Raw genomic sequence first — 17,891 nt, forward strand, 5'->3', positions numbered from 1 at the left:
GTTCTTACTCCTTCCTCCGGTCTGTGGACCTCAAAGTCGGTCTTTTTAAACCTAGGGCCCTCGCTTCCCCGCTTATTCCTCCCCCAACTTACCCCGCAGACACCTGCTTTGTGCTGTATTGGGTCCTGACTTTTGAAATTCGTGGATCAGATAATATTTCAAAAACAACAGATCTCCTCCTGCTTTTTATTTTGACAGGAAAAAGAAAATCTTTAAGAGCATACTGTCTTTCAAAAGAAAAGCCTCTGTAATACCAAGAGAGTAACGCAAAATCTCAGAATAAGGATCGGCCCTTAAAATTTGCATATCACATTATAAAATAATTTAATATATTGTAAGTAGTATAATTTTATTCCATGCAGATGAAAATTATGAATTAGAACCACCGTGTCAGAAAGCATTGATTTAGCACTGGCTTGTGGAGCAAAACCTAGGTTATAAAAACCAATTGCAATATACTAAATATCTTTGGGCAAGTCACTTAACCTTTAGCAAACTGTTCCCCATTAGAAAAATGGAAGTGCGCAAGGACTAGAGGTATTGTTGTAGGGAAGACGAAATCTGACTCCATACTCTGTTGCTTTTACTTTAAACTTTGTATTCTATTGCTTTTGCTGTAAGTTAATAACTAAGAGAAAGTTGCCTATATCCTGCAGTACACAGGATAACCCATTTGCAAGCCTCTGATCTTTAAAGGTATAACACTTTTCCATTCATATAGAGATAAAAAGTTGCAGAACAGAGAATAACAAGAATAACTTGTTAGAGGAATAGGAACTTGTGACCTGACCTACGTGGACAGCTGCAAGCAAAGGATTTCAGAGCCAAGAAATTCGCAACAAGCAACCCACCCTCTCCCCTTTTAATACAAAAGAAACCTGAATCCACCATCTTCATGGTCTGCTGGCTTTCTTTCTCAGATTGTTTTAGCTATTGGAGGTCTTGGTGGTTCCATACAAATCTTAGGATTGTTCTATTTCTGTGAAAAATGCCATTGGAATCTTGATAGGGATTGCACTGGACCTGCAGATTGCTTTGGGTAATATGGACATTTTTACAATATTAATTCTCCAACACATGAGTAGAAAATATCTTCTCATTTATTTGCATTTTTTCATTTTCTTTCATTAATGTCTTACAGTTTCAGTGTACTGACCTCTCACTTCCTTGGTTAAATTTATTCCAAGGTATTTTATTCTTTCTGATGTAACTGTAAATGGGATTATTTTCTTATTTTCTCTTTTTGATAGTTCCCTATTATAGAAATGCAACAGGTTTTTGTACATTGATTTTGTGTCCCGCAACTTTACTGATTTTTTTATTAGTTCTAATTGTTTTTTGACTTGCTACCACATCTTGAAAACAGTTCTTAACAAGTTTTACCCCTTCAAAGAGTGAGGACTTCAAATGGAAATGCAGAATGCAGAAACATCCTCGGTGAGAAATATGGTTTTTTAAAAATAATTACAAGCAATACATGAATGTAGGCTAGTTTATATTCAAAAGCTTATAAAGTGAGACGTGAATGTTTCCTTTCACTTGTTTCCTTCCAAAAGCCATAAATTAATTTGTCAAATAATTTTGGAGGACCTACTATGTGCCAGACACAGTTCTAAGTGCCAGGGATATAGCAGTGGAGAAAAAAAAAAAAAAGACAAGATCTATGCCCTCATGGAGCTTACTTAGTAATGAGGAGACAGATAGTAAGCAAGTAAACTTTAGATATACATTTGGAACTCATTAATATTTAAAACCATGAACCTGGGCCAGATCATCTAGAGCTGTGATAGTGACCTTTTTTCTGGAGTGCTCCCTAACATAATTGTGGAAAGTTAGTGAACTGTCACACTTTATTAAACTGATACCTAAAAATTTTCATCATAAATTTAAATAGTTAAAATTATGTAATTTATGGCATGTTAGAAATACTAATATTTTAAAAGATTACATTCTACTTGGAAAAAAAATATCATAGAGATTTGAAAACCAGCATCTTTAATTTGAAAACACTTAATGAATCCCAGCAGGAGGGTATAGCTCAGTGGTAGAGTACGTGCCTAGCATGCGTGAGGTCCTGAGTTCAATCCCCAGTACTTCCATTAAAATAAATAAACCTGATTTACCCCCACCAAACAAAACAAAATGAAAGTTAGAAGAGCTGAGGTTTACAGAAAAACGTGGGAGATTCACCGCTCTGCTAGTCCCAGCCTGGCACACAAGGTGGGGTGCAGGTTGGTAAGTTAGAGACCTGAGCTTGTGACAGAACCTGATTAGGATGCTAAGATGCTGAATTTCTAAGAAAGAGGTGAAACGAAAGAGGAGGATGTAGTGGTGATTGATGAGAAAAGAAGGAAACCCTGCTTTTTGACCTAAAATACAAAGAAAAAATTTAAATAACAATCACCCCAAACTGACTCGCTCTAAACTGCCTAGAAGAAAACTTACATTTTTTCTGTCTCTTGAGGTTGTAAATCTTACCATGTTTTTAAAATGTAAACACCCCATGAGTTAACCAAAACATTGCCTGTAAGTACTAAAAAAAAAAAGGAGGGTTGGGAGGCTTTTTAAAGTACAGATGCTCTGTAAAATTTCTCTTGCCAAAATTGATTTGTAAAAGATCTAAGGTGTTTTTGTTGTTGTTGTTACAAAACTACTAGAAATAATAAGGATGACAAAAAATAAGTGTATGTAAAAAGTAGGAAGTGTGTTTCTGGTAAAAGAAGGTATGACATACATTTTTGGAAAAGAAAAGAAAATTTTATTTTTTTAAGATAAAAAAGATATATCCATTAAAAAAAGACGCACAGACTAAAAGTTGAGAATTATGTTTTATTCGAGGACATTATTGAGAACTATAGTTTAGAAACAACATCTCACATAGCTCTAAGGAACTGTTCTAAAGAGATAAGAGAGGAGCCAGCATATTCAGGAGTTTTTGCCAAAAACCAAAACAAAACCCAAAAAGTAAACAAAAAAACCCCGGGTAGTCAAATACCAAAAGATTACTGCTAACCAGAAAAAACAGACATCTCAAGTTAGTGATGTTAGTGCTTCTCTATATATGGGAAGATGCAAGAGTCTGGGCTCATTGAAATTATTCCTTTGACAAGCACTTAACTATTTAGTGCCAGTCTCCTGTTTTTTCTCCATCCTGAAGTCCCCTCAGGGCAGACCATCAGGGGTGGCTGTAGTGGCTGATGGCTTAATGGTGGGGAACATTTGTTGTTTACTGGAATGACAGGCAAAGTTTTTTTTGTCCACAGATATAAAGGACTTTTTTTCAATTAAAAAAAATTTTGTGCTAAAATACAATTATTATTTCAATATTTTAAAAAGAAAATCTAATTAGATATAAAAGTTACAAAAAGTTTATGGAAGTCACAGAAGGTTTATAAAATCACAAAAGTTTTGTAAAAATCAAAAGGTTTTTGGAGGAAAAAATCTTTTAAAAATTTTATGTGTGATCAAGCTAAAATTAAAATATATTGTTTAAATTTAAGAAAATTTAATGTCCAAAGTACATGGTACAAAAGTAAAATTTGGCTTTCTGTTTAAAGGACAATTTTTTCTTAGATTATTAGTCTTCTCTTAACAAAAAATTGTGAACATAGGTTTTTCTTTACCTTTAATGAAGTCTGCCTAGGATACAAAGATTTTTGTCTTTAAAAATCTTTATCAGATATTTAACCATGGCTATTTTAAAGTCTCATCATTTATAGACAGTTATTATCTTGCTGTGATGCTTTTATAAAAGTGTTTCTTCAAAGGTGTTTTAACCTCAAAGAGATTTATTTTTTAAAAATGAAGCCCCAACAAGTACAGGTTTCTGATAACTAAGATTAATTTGCCTTCTCGTGGGAAAGACAATAATAAACCTTTCAAATGCTTCCCCAAGGCTACCTTTGCAGCCCCACAACATGTCATGGGATGGTAACCTGAGACCTGCCCCTGGTTTCCTTCTGCACATCAGTAAAAAGCCCGTTATCTTAATGATGTAAAGTTAACATGTGAAGACTTGCCTTTGCTACAGGACATTCTTCAGGCTTTGCTCAAATATCTGGAAAAAAGGGGGGGGGGCAGTGAACCCAGAGAAAATTAAAGGCCCAGATACCACACAAGGTTTTAAAAGTCATTTGGTCATATAAGATACAAGTTATCCCCAAAATTGTGTTTGATAAAATACAAGACTGTCCAACCCCTAAAAATGTAAAAGTGATACAAGCCTTTGGAGGGATTTGGGAGTTTTTGAGAACTTTTATTCCCCACCTGCCACAACACCTCCATCCCTTATACTATTTGGCAAGGAAACCTGCATGGACACTTGTGGAACTGGGGGTCAGAGCAGTAAGCCACCTTTAAAAGTTAAAAAAAAAAACTAGTAAAACAGATTAAAGCTCTGGACATCTCCCAAGCAGGACTACATTTGAGTTAGATGTGTCTGTGACTCCACCAGGTCTGGGTAAGACACTGTGACAGAGACAACAAAAGAGGAAAATGCCCAGAAGATATTGGTCCCAACTCTGAAAAGAAACAGAAACCCAACCCAGAATCCTATAACCAGTAAAAACATCCTTCATGAATGAAGGAGAAATCAAGACATACTCAGATGAAGGAAAACTATGAGAATCTGTCACTGGTAAATGCATCCTAAAAGAATGGATAAGGAAGGTATCAATAGAAATAATCAACAGTGGAACATCAGGAGGGAAGAAAGAACATGGTAAGAAAAACTGTGGATAAATACAACAGGTTTTGCTTCTCCTCTTGAAAGTTCTAATTATGTTTGACAGTTAAAGTGAAAGTTCTAACATTGTTTAATGTGGTTCTAAATTGTTTATAAAGGAAATACTTAAGACAATTATATTATAAAAGGTGAAGGGTAAAGGAATGTAAAGGAAAATCAAGTTTCTACACTTTCATTCAAATTGGTAGAATGAAAATGCCAGTATGTGATACATTGCCTGTGTAATATATAATATCTAGAGAAACCACTAAAAAAGATATACAAAGAGATATATACTCAAAAATGCTACAGATAAATGCAAATGGAATTCTTAAAAAATATTCAAGAAACCCACAAGAAAGCAGGAGAAATAAAACAAAATCAGAGAGAACAAGAAAACAAAACAAAAACAAAAGGTAGATTTAAGCCCTAACGTATCAATAATTATATTAAATGTAATTCTCTGAAACACACCAATTAAAAGCAGAGATTGGCAAAGAGGATTTTAAAACATGAGCGAGGGCAGTCTACAAGAAATTCTCTTCAAATTTAGTAATATATGGGGATTAAATGTAAAAGGATGGGAAAATACATCATGAAATAGTTAATTAAAGAAAAACAGAAGGGGCATGTTAATATGAGATGAAATTGGTATCAGAGAAGAGAAAAACAACCAGAAATAGAGAAGGACATTATGTAATGGTAAAAGGGTTGATCCACCAAGAAGTCATAGCAAACCTAAACGTGTATGCACCAAACAAAAGGGTGCTAAACATACAAAGCAAAAACTGAAAGGAGAAATAAATCCACAATTATAGCTGGAGACTCTGCCCCCTCTCTTTCGACAATGGATAGAACAGCTAGACAGAAAAGTAGCAGGGATATAGAAGACCACAACAGCATGAATGAACAGGAGCTCATGAACATTTATAGATGACTCTATTCAGCATAAATAGAACACATTCTTTTCAAGTGCCCACAGAACACGTACCATCAACCCCACCAACAGTGCTCGATCATATCCTGAGCCATAAAACAAACCTCAACAAATTTAAAAAGAATTGAAATCACACAGAGTATGTTATCTGACTATAATGGAATCAGACTAGAAATTAATAACTGGAAGCATAACAGGAAATTTTCCAAACATTTGAAAACCAAGTAATACATTTCTCAATAATCAAAGAAGTCTCAAGGGAAATCAAAGGGTACGCTGAACTCAATGACAGTTAAACTACAACATATAAAAACTTGTGGGACACAGCTAGAGCAGTGCTGAGAGGAAAATTTATGGTATTAAAGGCATACACTAGAAAAGAGGGGACGTCCCAGTAATTGAAGCTTCCAACTCAAGAACCAAGAGAAAGAAGAGCAAAATTCAACCCCAAGCAAGCAGCGGAAGGAATAAGAAAGATATGAGCACAAATCACTGAAGTAGAAAACAGGAAAACAACAGAGAAAATCAGGGAAACAAACTGCGGATGCTTTGAAAGTTCAACAAGATGGACAAACTTCCAGCAAAACTGACAAATTGTAAAAAGAGAGAAGAAATGAGTTTCCAATATCAGGAATGAAACAGAGGATCTCACTAGAGATTTCAAGTGGATAGTAAGGGAATACTATCAACAACTTTACACACAAATTTGACAATTCTGGTGAAATGGAACAATTCCTCGGAAAACGCTAACTACCACAATTTCCTCAATATGAAACAGTAAAAATGAGCCGTGGAAATGCCTGGGGAAAGACCATCCTGAGCATATAAATTAGCAATTTCAAAGCCCCTGAGTTTCGGCATGCTTGGTGAGTCAGGGAACAGCCAGGTGGGCAGTGTGGGTGGAAAGGAATGAGTGAGCTGAAGAGTATTGGGAAAGGAAGCTGGGGAAGGAGCCTAAAGCCAGATCATATAGGAACTTATATTATATTAGTTTATTATTATTTTTTAAAGTTTTATTATTATTTTATTTTTTTAAAGTTTTTTAAATTAATTTTTTAAATGGAGGTAACCAGGACCTCGTGCATGCTAAGCACACCGTCTACCACTGAGCTATACCCTCCCCACAATGGTTTTATTTTAAGTGGCTATTTTTGAATGGAATATTGGCATGATCCGATTTATGATTTGAAAGCATTAGTCCAGCTATCATGCGGAGGCGGGTGTGGAAGCAGGGAGCTGTTGGGGAGGTATGACAGGAGTCAAGAAGACACAATGTTGAGCATCTTTTCACATGTTGATTTGCCATCTGTATGTCTTCCTTTTGCCCATTTTTTAACTGGGTTGTTTGCTTCCTTATTGTTAAAACTCAACAATACAATACAAATACAAACACAGGAGTTCTTTGTATATTTTGGATATCAGATATTTTCAGATTTTATGCAAATATTTTCCCCTAGGCTGGGCTTGTCTCACTCTGTTGACCTTTATTATCCTTTTAATGCCCATGGGGTCAGTAGTGATGGCCCCTCTTTTATTTCTGATACTAGTTATTTGTGTCTTCTTGCTTTTTTACTGGTCAGCCTGGCTAAGGGTTTGTCAATTTTATTGATCTTTTCAAAGAATCAGTTTTTGGCTTTATTGATTTTCTGTTAATTCCCTGCTTTCAATTTCATTGACTACTGCTCTAATTTTTATTATTTCTTGTCCTCTGCTTACTTTGGATTTAATTTGCTCCTCTTTCTCTAGTTTCCTACGGTGGAAGCCAAGAATATTAATTTTAGATGTCTTCTTTTCTAACATTCAATAATATAAGTCAATGCTATAATTTTCCACTGCATCCCACGAAGTTTGTTGTTATATTTTACTTTCATTTACATTAAAATATTTTGATTTCTCAAGAATATTATAGAATATTTTTGTTATTTAATTGATTTAATTGGTTTAATTCCACTGTGGTCTCAGACCATGTTTTGTATAATGTCTATTCTTTTAAATATGTTAAGGTGTGTTTTTGTGGCCTAGAACACTTGTGTTTCGATGTACGTATGTATGCATGTTTATTAGGGATATACCTTGCGGTAGAATTTGTGGATCACAAAGCAAGTACACATCTGGCTCTAGTAAATACAGACAAGACAAGTTTTCCAAAGTGGCTGAAACAATCACACCCCCACCAACAGTGCACAAGACTTCCACCTGCACCACAGCTTTGCCTTTGCTCTGTATTATCAGTTTTATACAGATGTGCAGTACATTATTGTGTGAATTTGCATTTTCCGGATGACTGAAGAAGTTAAGCACCTTTTCACGTGCTCATTGGCTATCTGGATTCCTCTTTGGTGAAGTGCTGTATGTCTTTGGTCCGTTCTCTCCCCCTTTTTATTGCATTGTGTTTTTCTTATTTCGTTGTAGGAGTTCTTGATACATCCTGGATTATGAATTCTTTGTTAGATAAATCTATTGCTAATCTCCTACTCTCTGGATTGTTTTTTATTCTCTTAATAGTGTCTTTTGATGAACAGAGTTTCTTACTTCTAGTGACATCCTGTTTGTCAGTCTTTCCCTTCCTTGTATTCGGTGTTTTCTAGAAGGTGACATCATTATCAACCTGCTTTCACGGGGAAGTTAATTGAGGTGCCTGGCCCTGGAGCTCCCGGGCCTGGAGGAGAGTGAGGCGGGCCTGGGCAGCACTCACACCCAGGTTCCGGCAAGTGCGCCCAGCAGGTGCATGACTCTGCGGGTCAGTCCCTCCTCTAATTTTGATTCCTAGTCCCGACCCTCCCAAGGTCCTAAATGACCTCCCTCGGTTGGTTACTTGCTGTTCAGACTAGTGCAAAACAATTTTAATTGGAGTCTCTGAATTCGGAATTCAGTAACTGAAAGTCAGTCAGTTTTCCCTCGCCAGTGAAATACAGCTAAACCATCATCCTGCTCAGTGGTAAACACTGGTCCCTGATTCAAGCTACTCAGGCCTCTGTTTTGCTTAAAAGGGTCTCAATTTTCCTGAATACGTGACTTGAACGTGCTCCAGTCTTAATGTTTGAGAAGCAGAAAGCGTCCTCTGACTTACTTAAGAGGGTCTCGGGAGCCTCCCTGGAACTTTCCAGAGGGTTGCGCGCCCGCGGCGGGCGAGCGGAGGGCGAGCGGAGGGCGAGCGGCCGAGGGGCGGGCGGCCTTTCCCCGGAGCCGCGGTCCCGCTGGCTTTTAAACCGGGCGTCCGCGAAAACCTGGAGCCAGGATCCCGGGCGTGGACGCGGGACGGCCATCCCCCTTCCCAAATCTCCTTCTCGAGTCTTCGCCGGAGCTCCGGCGGCGGCGCGAAGCGAAAGTGGGAAGCCGCGGGGCCGCCGCCCGCGGGGCCGGCCTCCTCCTCCGAGACGCGGTGAGTGGGGGCCTCCGGGCGTTTTGGACGTGAGGGCCCGCTCGGTGGGAGCGGGGTCTCGGTGCGGAGAGGGGGAAAGAGACTTTGCTGATGCCCGCCGGGCTCCCCGCGGAAGGAAGCCTCTTCTTTGTGCCCAGAAGGGAGTGCGTGTCAGAGGAAGACCGAGCGGTGCTGAGAAGGGACCCAAGTTGGTTTTGGGAGACCTCGGGCAGCGCTTCCCAGGGGCGCCGCCGTCTGGGTGCCGAGGGGCACAGGTGGGAGGCAGGTGGCGCGCAGGGGCCCCGGCGGGAGCCCGGGGGGCTCGCGGCGTCCCGCCGCCTCCGCCGGGCCTGGCGGGCTTCGCGCCCCTGCGCCCCCGGCGCGGGCTGCGCGGCCCCCGGCCCCAAGCCTGCCTCCGCCGCTGGGGCCCGGGAATGGCTTCCTTGCTCCCCGCGGCTTCGCGGAGCGTCACTTGTTGCTCCAACTGTGTGCTGAAGTCGGAGCGACTCTGGCTGTCCAGCTGTCCAGCGAACTGTGTGTTGAACGGAGGTAAAAAGGGCCCCGGGAGAGCCCCCCGGAGCGGCGGACTTTCCTGATCGTATACAAACCATTTCTCAAGTGTTCTTGCACCCGATTAGCGCCCTCAGGGTAGTACTCATTTTATGTGAGATAGAGAAATAACATTGGCGTGATTTTAAGACATTTTCTGAGATGCTTTTTAATGATTCTTTAATATATAACAAATGCCATGCAAAATGACGTTTTTCTTAACACCACAGCTCCAACAGACCAGCGGCCCTTCCCCCCCCACGCCCCCAAGCCGCCCCCACCCCCGTCCACGGCTCCCTGAGATTGTTGGGGAGAGTATTATTCATGTGTCGTGGATTGGTAATTTCATTTGAGGGCTGCGTGCAGTTTTGAGCGTGGCAAGTTGGTCTTCACGACCTCATTCTCCTTATACTTCCCTCTCTCACGATGAGACACTCCATAAGCTCATGACCACTCGCGTGGGCTTGCCAGTGATGTCACACTACAATCAGGGTATTGTTTCTCCTGCCTGGTCCACGTGGTCTCACAAGGAGGGCTCTTAATTGGGTTCTGGCTATCTGCATTGAATAAGCAAGCCAGATATTTGCACAATCAAGTGGCAGGGCCACCACCAATCTAGCCTCAGTTTTGGAACTTTCTCCATCTCCTGCCCATAAGCCAAAGGCAGTGTCCAACAGAGGATCATTGCGGTCTGCCCCATTTTTGAAATTGCTGTCCTGAGTCTTTATTTGCTGGGCTTCCTGCTAGATGGCAGTGTGTAACAGGGAATTTAAATACACAATCTCAGCTGTTTCTCTTCCTGTGGCTCATCTTTTATTCTTCAATTAAAAAAAAAGTAGGAGGTTTTCAAGTTTTATCTTACAAACAACATTTTTGGAAAAAAATTCAAACTAGGGTTAAATTTATGAGAGAAAATGAACATAGTGTTTGGACAATGATGTTATTCATATGTGTGTAAGTACTGCTCAGTAGGCAGACATTTCCAACTCATATTTAAATACTCTCTAAATTTGGAATGTAAAGAGTTGACTTCAGTAAGAAATCCAATACCTAATTCAATTATCAGCATTCTACAATAAACATTTGTAATAGTATTCTTGATCATGGGTTTAAAAAAAAATTGGGGGGAGGGTATAGCTCAGTGGTAGAGTGCATGCTTATCATGCACAAAGTCCTGGGTTCATTTCTCCGGTATTTCTGTTAAAATTTTTTTTTAAACTGAGATTATCTTTATTTACAGTGTTTTCCAGATATTTGTTTATTTGAGAATAAGATTTGAGTTTTCAACAGCTAGTGTTGAATAACTCAAAAGGAGAATGAAAAGCAGTCAATCCTAAACTTGTTTTATGGAAGTATTTCTTGTTTTATATTTACAGAAACTTTAGTTTGCGATAACAGATTGTTTTGATTACTGTCTCTTGATGACTTTTCTTCTTTGGAGAGTTTGCTCCCATGCACTGTTCATGGGATCAGAGAGCTTAATTTTGGAATGAAACCTCGGAAGATGTTCTGGTCCAGCCCTTTGTCTTTAGGCATGTTTAGGCAGATACTGTCAGTATTATTGAATCAGTTCCCCACCATGATTACGTAAACGGTCAAAGCAGTTGAGGGATTTGAATTCAGATCTTTTTGCCAGCAAGGAAGATTGTTACAGAGTAAACAGTAAGCCTTCTTGGAGAAAGAACAGTTACAGAGAACACCTCCCAAGGAAAAAGATGAGAGAATCTTGTTTTTGAGAAGCTGGTTCAGCTCTTAGTGTGATACAGAATCTTCACAGTCTTGGGCTCCCTTCTCCATTTAAAAAAAAGCCATTCTTTTTTTTTTAATGCTTCTATCTGGGGCTTTATAATCAGTCTTTTTCTGTAGTTGTTTGCTTGTCTGGGTATGTTTTTGTTTAGTTTCTACGTTAAATAGAGCCACTAAGTTAGATTGTATTACTCTTGTGTAATTTGAGTACTTCAGTATGTGCCTGGAATCTAAGAATTTAGGAATAGCACCAGCTTGAGTTCTGCAATAGAAAATGAAGGTGTTTGTGCTACAGCCTCTCTCCCCCCATTAGTCACTGCCATTAATCACCAGTCTTGGTTTACACGGCTGCCAGTGTCCCTTGCTCTCTTATTATTCTCTCTTTTTCTCTCCTGAAATGTGTGCTTGGTTGAAGAGAATGACCTTCCCAGATAGAAATCTGCAAGCCGGAGCACTCTTCACTTAAAAATAAATACTCAGCAAAATGTGAAGTCCATTAAAAAAGACAGAGAGACACATTAACACAAATAAACGTGAATAAAGAAAACTGGATGAGAGTGGAAACTGTGGAGCCATCACAACATGCTCATCAGGTGCCCAAGGGACAGTCAAAGGCACTAAGGATGTCTTCTGCAAATTAACAACATTGGTTGACTTTTCAATGTTCGACAGTTGTTTTATATGCACCCAATAAAGCAGCTTTAGAGAGTTCCCTAAAATCCCCCAGCATTCTCTCTGCTGCTGTGATAGAAGCAAGCACGACGTGTGGCTCTAGGTCTCCTGACTTGGCACTAGGAAGGAGTAAGGCTTCCCAGAGCAGGTAGCCTCGAAAGCTCCGGGAGAATGGCTGGGAGAGTGAAAGAGTTATGGATATTGTAGGCAGGGACCAGAGCACAGAACAGGGAGCAGTATTCCAGGGACAGCCAGAACAAAGGCTATGTGGGCTGGAAGCCAGAGAAGTAGGGGGGTCCAGGGAGTCTTGTTTTTCTAAGCTGATGAGTTTGATCTTTATCTTGAACTCTTTGGGAAGCCGTTGACGGATTTTAATTGGAGGGGAGATATCCAGTCTACATTCCAGCAACATCTCTACAGCTGAGTGGAGGACGCCAATGGGTCAATCCGGTAGATAAGCCAGTTATCAGGTTTTGGGGGGTCACCAAGTAGGAATGGATGAGGAGTGTTGGTGAGGACAAATGAAGTTGGAGGAAGTTAGTTAAAAATTGCCTGGAGAGTTGTCCAAAGGCCCTTAGGCCTTCCCATCTGGCTGCCACATCATCTGTCTTTCCCAGGACTGCCCCATTTAAGGGATGTTCTGAGGATCCATACATTATGAAATGAAAACATCCTGGGAGAGCCAGCCTATTTGAGAAATTGCACTTTAACATGAACAATTTAAGTTTGGTGAGTAGACACATTCCTTCCAAAGTTTCTCCCTGGTATAACCTTAAACTCAGCTAAGACAGCTGCTTGTTAACCCAAATGGCTCACCAGTGACTAGAGGAGGAATGAGCAGAGGAGCCTTCCCGGAGCTCCCTGGCATGTGTCACCTGGGGTTGGTTTCTCATTTTACACTTGGAGGCACAGGGCAGAAATCATCTTCATCCCATTTCTGAGACCCAGCACCTGTACCCCGGACTGGCCCCGTGTGACCGACTTTTGCAGCTGGCATCCTCAGGCTGCTCCTTCTCTTGAAGATCCTCAGTCTCTCTTCTGTCCATTTTAATTCAAAGTAAAGTGGGGACCGATGAGCTTCTTCTGGAGTGAAAGTGGGGCAGGTTCTGACGGCACAGCACCTGCGGGAGCATGAGGTGGTCAGGCCCAGCTCCAGACCCCGGCTCTGGGCCGCAGACGGCCAGCCCCCGGCAGTGCATGCAGCCCAGCAGTGCGTTTCAGGAGCTCAGTGCTTGGGTCAGGCGGGTTGGCTAGTGAGCTCATTTCAGATGTTGTCTGCATGGTGGTCTGAACAGACACACAGCTCCGCCGGGAAGGAGTGTTCTGGGGCCCTTTCTTGGAGGACTCTGAGATTCACCCTGGGGGCAATGCCGACACAGAAGGGAGCTTTCTCCTTGGAGTCCCATTGGAATTCCATTGTCTTGAAGCTTGTGGGCCTTCACCGTGCTGTCAGCAAGCCATCTGTCCCATCAGTCGGGGGACTGCTGATCTGATGACAAACTCCTGGGTAATTAATTCCGCGCATAGATTGATGTGGCCCAAGGCCTGGTTGATGGCTGCATGCTATGAATCGTAATACCGTCTACACTAGTTGGATCCATTCTTTAGTGGTGGGTATTTAACCACAGCTCAGTCCTTGAGACCCTACCGTGTACTTCTGGCTTGGGGAATATAACCTAAATTGAGATTCTTTGGATGGAAGGGAATTTGTAACCTGAAATTCTTCGGTCGTAATTCGTACAGCCATGTAAAGACTTAAAAAGACCCAGGACAGGTCTGAGCCATGAGGTAGCTGTAAAAATATCCCAAACGCTGTCCCCACACTCTCCATCTTTTTTCCCTTGATTCCTGACTCTTTTGTACTCGTCACAAGGTGTCACTGCTCCTTCTCTTTCTTTTCCACTGATTCTGGAGTCAGGTGACCTGATTTCTAGACCCACTTCAGTCTTTAAAAACTATGTTCTTGGGCAGAGCACTGAAACTCACTGAGACTTGGTGTCCTTATTTGTGGAAACTGAGAGTAATAATAACCACCTTGCCTTTTGTACAGAATGGCTAATAAGATTGAATGGAGTGATAATATGGAAAAACCTTTTGAAAATGCCTAGGCTTTATACTCAGAGTGGTAGTGTTATTTTATTACCCAATCTGGGTTACATTAATTCTAGTTATAACAAATTGCTTTGCATGTAAAATGAAAAATTGATAATCCCTGTGTTATAAAAGGGAAAGAAATAATGATAGTTAACATTTATTCTCTCCTGTGAAGAAACTGAGGCTTTAAAGAATTTAGTACTTTGTCCAGATTTACCTTACACATCAATGGCAGGGCCAGGATTGAGACCCAAAGTGCTGGATCCCCGTTTTATGTGGTTAATAGCTACTAGCATCTTCTGAGTGGAAGGAAAGGCCCTTTTCAGGTTCTCAGGGACTTTTGTTACTTTTTTCTCTGGGGCACCATCTGACAGAGAGCTAGTCTACACAGGTTTTTTTCCTGTGATTTAGCTAGATAAGCTGTGAGTGTTAGTATTATCTGATGGCAATTTTACAGCCTTAGGGTTAAAAAATATAAAAAGAATGTGGGAACTTCAGAGTCTAACTAGTTTCTGGTTGTCGTACTTTTAAGTGTTATAATCTTGGGCAAGTTAGTTTACTTCCTTCAGATTCATTTTTCTCACCCTTAGAAATGAGGCTAGAAGTCGCTCCCTCATGGAGTTGTGGGGAGGACTGAATGAACTCACACGGTACAAGGCCTGGTACAAGAAGGCTCATAATAGGTCACTCAGCACGTGTTAGTGAGATCCTTTTCCTGGGCAAAGTGGGTATTTCTCCTTGTGAAGTGCCAGTTGGTCAGGCAGCATCATAATTTATTTGACTTCAACTCCACTTGGCACTTAAAGCTATAATAAAATTTGTAATAAAATTTAAGAAGGAGGATAGCAAACATTTATTGGATATTTATTATGTGTCAGGCTCTGAAATAAGCGTTGTACCAATTTTATCTCATGTAATTCTCACAGTAATTAGGCACTATTATTATCTACGTTTTGGGAATCGAATTATGGGAGAGGCTGAGGAGTTGAGATTTGAATCCCGGCGTGTTGAGCCTAGAGGCCATTCTCTTAGTCACTGTGGATTGCAGGACTTCTGTGGAGGAAAGAAGAAAAATGCACTTTGGGCTGTTTCTGAGTCCAAGAGTCATTTCGTTGCCAAGGGGAAAAAATATCCTGGACTTAAAAGTAAATCAAGACAGATGGCTGAGAGGGAAGCACACCTTTAAGACCAAGGTTTTAACCAGAATTCTACATCATGTGTATATTTCTCATTATATCCATATTTGAGAGGTGTACAGTCAGATCTTAGGGTCAGGTCCTCGGAGGGCTCCCTTCCTCTGGAATCTTCATCCTTACTCCACTCCGAACTCCACAGAGCCATTTGCTCAAGACATTTGACTTCATAGAACCCTGGAATAAAAAGCATCCTAGTTAAGAATAGTTCACTTAAAAAACTTTTGGGAAAGATCACCCATTTGGGATAGATGAAAATCTTATTTGAGACATCCCGAGAATCATATTACCCACACCACCCACTGCGTTGGTACACTCACCATAAAAGATGAAACAAATAAACCGAATTCCTTCTGTTGTGGCTGAAGTTCTTTTCCTTGGGGAGAGCTGGGGTCAGTCGATCATTTTCCATTTCTGATCAATGCCTGAGACTTTTATTGATTTTTCCCTAATTTTTACAGGAATGGGTGGACAGTCCAGGCAATTTTCTGCTCCACTCCTCTGCTCCTTTGAAACCTGGATGGTAGGAAATGACTCCATGCCAGTGACCTTTGGGATTCAGGTCTGATGGCAGAGAAGATTAAGTGGGAGCAGAATTTTAGTCCTGGGACCTGACTGTTGATCGGTCACTCTCCTCTAGGGGACGGTATGACCTTGAGCAAATGCTTCACCTATCTGGTCTTGTTTCCTGATCTAGGAGTGAAGCATTGGGTCTGAATGATCTCAAAGGTTCCTTTTAGTTTTAAAGTTTCAGATTTCTGCACGGTAACCCGTTAAGACTACATTTATGAAATCTGCGCTATGGCTGAACTATTATTCGTTTGTGACAGATTTTTATGGATGCCTTCTGGTTTAAAGAATCTCCAGCTGCTCTGATGATAGTTTAAGAAGACTGCATGCTGTTCCCTTTCAGTGCCAAGCCAGGCCCACTCGGAACCTCGGATCTCAGCCCTTCATGGAGGCCGGGCCCCAGCAGGAACGGCGGTGGAGGAAATTGGCACCCAGATGGTTGCTCCATGTGAAGCTGTCGTGGGCTGTGGGCCGACTCAGGAACACCTGGTAACCAGGCGAGCCCTCTGTCAGTCACCCAGGGCCGGGCGGCATGGTGCGGGTTCAGAGGAGGAAGCTTCTGGCGTCTTGCCTGTGCGTCACAGCTGCCGTCTTTCTGCTGGTCACACTCCAGGTACCAGGGACTTGGGGCATATGGTGCCTTGCCAGCCCCCACCCCTCCTATCTAAGTACTTTACTTTTTTGCTTCATTCTCAGGATCAGGGTTTTCTGTCTAAGGCAGGGAAAATACTTTTTTTTTCTGTAACAGATGAAACTGGGGTTTAGTGAGTGTGTGTGTCAGGTAGAAACAAAATCAGTGAGTTAGGGGATCAGTTTCTGAGCCTTGCCAGGGTCCTGGTTTTAGAAGGACAGAAGGTAGAACTCTGTCTGTCTTGCTGGTTCAAAGTTGAATGGTGTCCTCAAAGTCACGATCCCTTCCGGAAGATGGCATTCTCGAAGAATCAGTGACCGTTCTGAGGACAGGCTAGTCCGTTCTGCAGAACACAAACATCGGCGTTAAGAAATCTGTCTGTATTAGGGTGAGTGAACTGAAAGGTTTCTTCAGTCCTCCCATTCACATCATTTAGTGGGTTATTCTGAACTTCATTTGCTGATTTCAAAGTGAAATAAAGATAAAAATCCAGTGAGAGTTATGGACCCTCCCCAGGGAGGTACAGACTCCGTCCCATGGGTGGGCAGGGGCCCTTTACTGACCCACAGGCAGCAAACCCACAAAGAAGGCACCACCCTTGGCTGCTGAGAGTGGGGCCTGAGGGCCACACAGGTATGTGTGTCCTCTGTTGACTGGTAGACCAGTTAATACATGAAAATAGGCCTTCTTTTAATTGCTTTATTTGTTGCATAGTCTGACTACTAACGTTTTGTTATGTATGAAACAGATCAGCCCCGGGGGAGGGTATAGCTCAAGTGGTAGAGCACATGCTTAGCATGCATGAGGTCCTGGGTTCAATTCCCAAAACCTCCTCTAAAAATAAATAAATAGACCTAATTACCTCACCCCCAAATAAATAAAATTAAAACAAAAATACATGTTTTTAAGTGGGAGGGAGCCCAGTACTCATGGTCTACTTCACTATCTCCATGCCTAGGGGATATTATTAGAAATAGAAGACACATGTCATGACCCCTTTAATTGTACTGAAAAGAAACCAGTTGGTAGTTTAGAACTAATTTTCCTTAGAGTGTAACCTCCAGCAATTGCCAGGTAATACAGGTTTCTTTAAGGGACAAAAACACTTCTGGATTCTGTATATGCCTAGGGGATGGAGGAGAGCTGTGTTTGTTATGCATTTAGTAGAATTAAGCATCCTTGTTGATAGATGTTTTGGAGGCTGTGTCCCTAACCTTAGTCCCAGGAAACTGTGATGTTATTTGGCAAAAGGGATTTGGTGGATGGGATTACAGTGACACCCCTTGAGGTGAGACAATTACCCTGAATTATCTGTGCTGGCTCAGTGTAATCACCTGAGTCCTTAAAAGTAGGACTCTTTCCTGGCCATGGTCAGAGAGAGCTGTGGTGACAGAAGAAGGATCAGAGAGATGCAG

General features: G+C 41.3%; 1 protein-coding gene across 6 annotated transcripts in view; it reads left to right on the forward strand.

The window, feature by feature from the left end:
* Window positions 1-8,960: 8,960 nt before the first annotated feature.
* The window catches only part of FUT10 (fucosyltransferase 10), a 138,020-nt gene continuing 129,089 nt past the window's right edge, over window positions 8,961-17,891 (forward strand). For 2 of the 6 annotated variants that reach the window (XM_064477469.1, XM_064477470.1), the window contains exons 1-2: window positions 9,447-9,570; window positions 16,189-16,418. In XM_064477469.1, the coding sequence (XP_064333539.1) occupies window positions 9,456-9,570; window positions 16,189-16,418 (345 nt within the window). In that variant the 5' untranslated portion in view covers window positions 9,447-9,455. Of the gene's footprint in view, window positions 9,043-9,446; window positions 9,571-16,188; window positions 16,514-17,891 lie in introns of those variants that run through there. The other 4 variants (XM_064477471.1, XM_031440159.2, XM_031440157.2 and 1 more) reach the window with 4 other exon arrangements.

The sequence above is a fragment of the Camelus dromedarius genome, chromosome 22, assembly GCF_036321535.1.
Source record: "Camelus dromedarius isolate mCamDro1 chromosome 22, mCamDro1.pat, whole genome shotgun sequence".
Classification (NCBI taxonomy): domain Eukaryota; kingdom Metazoa; phylum Chordata; class Mammalia; order Artiodactyla; family Camelidae; genus Camelus; species Camelus dromedarius.